The sequence below is a fragment of the Vicia villosa genome, linkage group LG1, assembly GCF_029867415.1.
Source record: "Vicia villosa cultivar HV-30 ecotype Madison, WI linkage group LG1, Vvil1.0, whole genome shotgun sequence".
In the NCBI taxonomy this organism is placed as follows: domain Eukaryota; kingdom Viridiplantae; phylum Streptophyta; class Magnoliopsida; order Fabales; family Fabaceae; genus Vicia; species Vicia villosa.
The window spans coordinates 56,053,393-56,059,326 of record NC_081180.1 but is presented as its reverse complement, the minus strand read 5'-3'; the positions used below and the strand labels follow the sequence as shown (position 1 = coordinate 56,059,326).

Here is a 5,934-nt window from a genome sequence, read left to right as displayed (position 1 = left end):
AAGGAGAAGGCAAAGGGTTATTCAGTAGTTATGTTTGGATTTTTTTTTTTTTTAAACAAATGTTATGTATAGTCTTGATTGACTCTTTGGTTTAACTTTTTTAATTTCATTTTACTTTAATAGTACTTGAGTTTAGTTTAATATATCTTGCATCAAAAACATATAATGTTGGAGACAACGGTACTGCTCTAAAATTATTTATGAGGCAATTCAAAGATGTATTTTTGGGTACACCTAAATATTATATAGAAATGTATTTTTGAACTATATTTTGTTCAAAATGCGTTGAATCTCGGAATAACACTTTTTCATGTGATTTTGGGTGAATTCGAAAATGTATTTTCGAACACATGAATGACATTTTTAAATTTTAAGGAATGCACACGTAAGAATGGAAAAAACAGCCTAAGCAAATTTAATAAAAACAAAAATTAAGGTTTGTTTGATTTTAGTTTTGAAATTTTGTTTTAGTTTTCAAATTTTAAAAATAATAAAATTTGTTTAACTATTTGGTTTTATAAAACTATTTCTGAAAACTATATTCTATTTATTAATTTTGAAAACTAAAAAAATTAAAATAAATTTTAGAGATGTTGTTTTTTCCTTTTTGAAAATTGAAAAGAGAAAGTAATGATAGTAATTTTTATTAGAGATATCTAGCTTGACACCAAAATTGCTACTCCCTTCGACCTTATTTATAAAAAAAGGAATGCTATAGTTACACTAAAACATACACCTCAAATCTACACCGTATAATATTATGTGAGGGTGGGATGAAAAAAAAATGCAAGCACAAATTTCTAGGTGAAAATAAAATATTATAAAAATTGAAAAACCGTATTTTATACGGTGTAGTGTCAAAACTTGGTGTAAGTTTAGCATTCTTGTTATAAAAATTACACCGTAACAATTAAATTTCATTGCATATGAGGCACAAGTTTCAATGTTTATAGTATAATAAAAAAAATAGAAAAAATAGATGGTATACTATACATATATGGTGTATATGTAAAAGTTGGTGTCACCGTATCATTTCTCTTTTTATTAATGACAAATTTGTAATATAATGTAAATTTAAAATATTTAAAAAAAATTGATACGAATCATCTTGCTTCATAATTGCAAAAATGTGTCTATCATAAGTTTGTGTTTCTTCATTTTTTTTCCTTTCAAAAATAAGATAAACAAAACATGTTTTATTTTATTTTTTTCTTCAAAACAATATTTTTAATTGAGTTATAAAATAGATTTTGAAAATCAAAAAAATAAAGCTCATTCGTAGAGATACTAGCCCTATATATCTTCTAATCATAACTGCAAGAGTTGCAATTTCCATTTTCAATCAAATTTAAGTTTATTCCAGCCAAATGGTAGCCTAGAGAAGTTCATAGATCAATAAAAGTCCCATATGATGAGCTGATATAATCCTACTGCCAAAAGATCAATAAAAGTCCCATATGATGAGCTGAAACAATCCTACTGCCAAATGGTAGCCTAGAGAAGTTCATAGATATTATTTCAAAACATCTTATGTACATAAGAAGATGTAAATGATCTCTACATTCATTCAACTGTCAACATCTACATCTTAACTTGTAATCACTCACCCATGGCATAGGAAAATAATTCAAACTGATGTCAACTCTCATAGGAGCAGTTAAAATCTAAGTGTATATAAAAAAACCTAAGTTGTGACAGGCATCACATGGAAGCGATTTATACACTTGACAGCGTAATATCTGTCTAGCTGCTGCTTTTTCTTTCCTGGAAAAGGGTGAGATAACATGAAGAGTCGTCATTCTTCATCATTCTTGTTGTTTGGATAAACCACAGAAAAATAGTGGCCAACTGTTTTGGATGTGAGACCAGGGAACCTATGAGGTTTTCCTGGCCGGGGGTCAATCTTAATAAATGGCCATCTCATGATTTCTGCAGCTTCACATTCTTCCCATCCATCTCCAATTACACAAAAGCGAACATTGGGATGGTTGAAACGCTCCTTGATCCATCGAAAACATTGAGTTTTCCCCACATCCCAGGAACTATACACTGAAATCAGATAACAACTCCTTTTCACTAGCAAGTAAAATTGACTCGTCTTCAAGAATGAACTTTTCACTCTATTATAATGATTATTACTAGTTTTGAATGTGCAAACTGGCCCAACAAAGGAATTGTTTAAGGCCACGCGACTCCATTTTATTGGGGCATGTATGACGTCAAGGAGTAAAATCATATTTAAACCTAAATATATTATCACATTGAATTTGTAGTAATCAGAATAGAATCAACTTACTCACCATTTTCATGTGTTATTAAGCTGTCGAGATGAAAGAGTATGCATTTTACCAGAGATGGTATCAACGATCCAGATGTCACCAGAACATTTACACGCTGATGTTTTGCATTAGTTGAGTCAGTGCTTGTGTTACCATAAGCGGTGGAAGAAACCACATCTTTCTTTTCATCGGAACACTCTTCCAAAAAGGCCCGTGCTAATATAAATAAAAACAAGAAAAGTATAACTAATTCAGGTTATGCAACAACATATAATATAAATGAATTGTCAAAACATACCTGATGAAAGCCATTTGTCAGTATATTCATCAGTTTTACTATACAAATCATCCCATGCTTTTATTGTCTCACGATCTAAAATATTATGTAAACCCTGAAACAAGAAGAGAGAAAATAAGTTTATTCTTCAACAAAGTAAACTTGTATGGTTAGGCTTACACCATAACTCTTTTAGTCTCTCAAGATCAGACTATTATTTCATGAAGTCTATCGAGCTTCTGACATTAGAAAACAAATTATCATCTCTAGCAACTATAAGCCAAGGCTCATGAGGTTGACATGAGTCAAAATTGTAGCCTAATAATGTATTTATGAGCCTTTGTTTGAAGCGTTGAAGCTTTCTTCTGCAACTTTTACTTGCAATTATCTTCTAATGCCATAATTAAAATATTTATTTTAGGAGTAGCCAATATATAATTGTATAGGTTTCATTCTATCTTCAATACGGATACTCAATCATTTCTTTAGAGATCAAGCACCCATCTTCCTAAGCTTGCTTTGCCTATGCCTTGACAAATTGTGTCAACATTTTCATGTTTTTAAAGAAGGTAAAATGAAGAGAGGTGCAGTAGTATTTGAAATTTTTTGATGTTTATCCAACAACAACCAAGCCTTATCCCATTTAGTGGGGTCGGCTACATGGATCAACTTTCGTAATAATATTCTATCCAGGATCATGTTTCTATCCAAATCGTTAATCTCGATTCTCGAGATTTTTCTTAATAACTTCTCTTATAACCTTTCTAGGTCTTCAACTTCCTCTAGTAGTTTGACTTCTTTCCATCTGATCTACTCTCCTTACCACATAATCTATAGGTCTTCTCTCAACATGCCCAAACCACCTAAGTCTATTTTCTACCATCTTCTCTACTATAGGTGTTACCCCAACACTTTCTCTAATATTGTTCATTTCTAATCCTATCCTGTCTAGTCTTACCACACATCGAATGCAACAGCCTCATCTCTGTTAATATTATCCAACTCGGCAAAATATAGGAACGAATTCCTCGTAGAAATGCATAAAAAGTTTAGCAGACACTTTTTTTTTTGTAAACAGCATAATTTACCAATTTCGAAGTATTTTATATCTAAAACACATACTAGAAAAGATACATCACGCGTCACATAATATCATATACAACCCATAAACCTTCAATAAACAAGTTATGACAGGAAAAAATGACAAGCCAGTTGCAAGTTTTACCATACATTTTCAGAATGTTAACAACAAAATACCATCCCTGAATTTGCAACCATCTACACTAATAAGAGTAGACCTACAAATATCGCTGCAAAAACTATGTTTTGTAAAGTCCATTTTAATCTCTAGGAAGTTTGCGACAATGAGTACAGACAGTCTAACATGTTCCAAAAAGCTTGTTTCAAAATCCGTATCAGCTATATATACATTACAATTATGGTTTTCTAGAGAGTACAAACTATACAACAGATAAGTAAAAGAGAACTCAATCAAAAATCATGTAATATTTACCAAACCAGTCCATCAAGAAAACAGGGGCTTTAGTAAATAATAAATACTCAATAGTTCAACAAGGAAAATTCCATGTCATCTAAAATTTGTCATTAGCTATACTACCGATAGTGCTCCAAAAGCTTTACCTGCAAGTATTTTTGGGCTATAACTCGATGCCTATACGCAAGTTTTCTTTTGTTGACATCATCATGTGGGGGGCCTAATTCATCTTTGTTGAAGTCATAATCAGATAGGTCCCTCCCATCATCATATTTGGACATAACATCAAGAAACGGCTTATTGTAATTCTCAATCTGCAACACAGAAACCCCACACCAAACTAACTCTCCACAACTAAAAACAAGCCATGAAAAACATTTGCTACAGAAAGCCAAACTTTACTTGGTCGTAGAAGAAATTATCATCACACAATTGCAGAATGAGATTTTCCCACATCCTCCCAAGCTCGACACCTTTCTGCACATCCTTCAGACCGTTAAAAGCCTCGGCATACGATGATTTCAGCAAGGAATTGAGAAGTATAAGGGTCTCATCCATGTCCCACACATAGACATCCAGCCTCGGATTGATCTCGTCACTGGAAGACACTTGTGTTTCCTCTAAAGCTATCCCAGATGTAGCAGCCATTAAGAACTAACCTAACTCCGTCCTGCAGAACAATAACATGAATCATTGTACAATGCTACTTTATTTCACACATTAACCTCAACATATTATCATCATTATCGAGTTTTGTTAAACCCAGATAGCAGAAAATAGCAATTTGTTCAAATTTTGCTACACAAAACAAAATTGCACTAATTACATCAAAGAATTCCCAATTAGAAACCTAATACATGAGATAATTAGGAATTAGAACAAATAAAAACAGGTTTAATTTAGCATAAATCACACATTCAATTGCTGAACTAACTTAGGGGAACCTTAGCTGAAATTAACGGAATCATTTTGAAATGATCAAAACTTTAGCACTGTGAATAAAGAGTAATTAAAGGTGTAAATTATGAGATTAAGATGAATTCAGAAATTTTAATCAAAAGAATGAATGAGTGTGATGTGTTAATTATAATAACCAGAACATGTGAAATATTGATATTCGAATCAGCGTGTAAAGTACAAAAGCTAATGGAAAAAACTGGTTTACGAAAGAGAATTTTCAAAATTGCTGTATGAATGTATAGTAAGAGTTGAAGATAAAGAAATTTAGTTACTTTAGGTTAACGTTGCCGAGAATAACGATGAAATTGTGTTGTGAATTTTGAGATCATCACACTTTTCAAGCATCTCTATCTAAGCTACATTTAATTTTTTTTTTCTTCTAATTTTTCTATTTTGTTTTTTAATGGGCCAAATTAGTAGCCCACTTATTTATGGCCCGTTATATGAACATGTTTCCATCCCCTAATTAGACCTATACCCCCAAATCACATCACTTTTTAAAATAAATAGATTAGTCGCATTCTAATTCCTGTAGTGAGGAATATTTCTTATGGCCCTATTGTTTCCATGGAGGAAGTGGTGACATGCGTGAAATGCTACACAAAGTGTGAGGACGTCAGTATAGAGAAAAAAAGCTAGGGGGTCTAAGGAGCGGACATCTAGCCATTCTAATTCCTTGCAACAGTCGTGCAGAAGCGATTACACATCGTTCGTCATGGATAGGGCGACCTTCAAGCGAAGCGGGAGGCCTATAGAAAATTTCACTCACTATGAGCAGATATGGCATGAGGTCCTTAATACACATGACATTCCTTTTCCTTTAGCTCCAAATCAAACATCATAGGCGTGGATTTATGTGTTTGTAGGTATAAAGACTTCAACAATCCGGTGACATATTTGGTTTTGATGATGACAACACTCTA

General features: G+C 32.5%; 1 protein-coding gene across 2 annotated transcripts; it reads right to left on the bottom strand.

Moving 5' to 3' along the window:
• Positions 1 to 1,477: 1,477 nt before the first annotated feature.
• LOC131638553 (eyes absent homolog) lies at positions 1,478 to 5,385 on the bottom strand. 2 transcript variants are annotated; one of them, XM_058909118.1, is made up of 6 exons: positions 5,284 to 5,385; positions 4,454 to 4,721; positions 4,198 to 4,365; positions 2,578 to 2,671; positions 2,301 to 2,495; positions 1,478 to 2,049 (listed from the first exon to the last, which is right to left on the bottom strand). In XM_058909118.1, the coding sequence occupies exons 2-6, from the start codon at positions 4,697 to 4,699 to the stop codon at positions 1,796 to 1,798; spliced, it is 957 nt and encodes a 318-aa protein (XP_058765101.1). In that variant the 5' UTR covers positions 4,700 to 4,721; positions 5,284 to 5,385; the 3' UTR covers positions 1,478 to 1,795. The 2 variants fall into 2 exon arrangements, with proteins under 2 accessions (XP_058765101.1, XP_058765109.1); XM_058909126.1 differs by lacking the exon at positions 5,284 to 5,385 and adding an exon at positions 5,146 to 5,164.
• Between the last annotated feature and the right edge of the window lie 549 nt (positions 5,386 to 5,934).

Excerpts from the sequence above, each read along its gene's own strand:
- LOC131638553 (XM_058909118.1), bottom strand. The coding sequence starts at position 4,699 with ATGGCTGCTACATCTGGGATAGCTTTAGAGGAAACACAAGTGTCTTCC. Across the intron at positions 4,366-4,453 it reads ATAATTTCTTCTACGACCAA|ATTGAGAATTACAATAAGCC; the intron begins GTAAAGTTTGGC and ends TCTGTGTTGCAG. Across the intron at positions 2,050-2,300 it reads CTTAATAACACATGAAAATG|TGTATAGTTCCTGGGATGTG; the intron begins GTGAGTAAGTTG and ends ATCTGATTTCAG.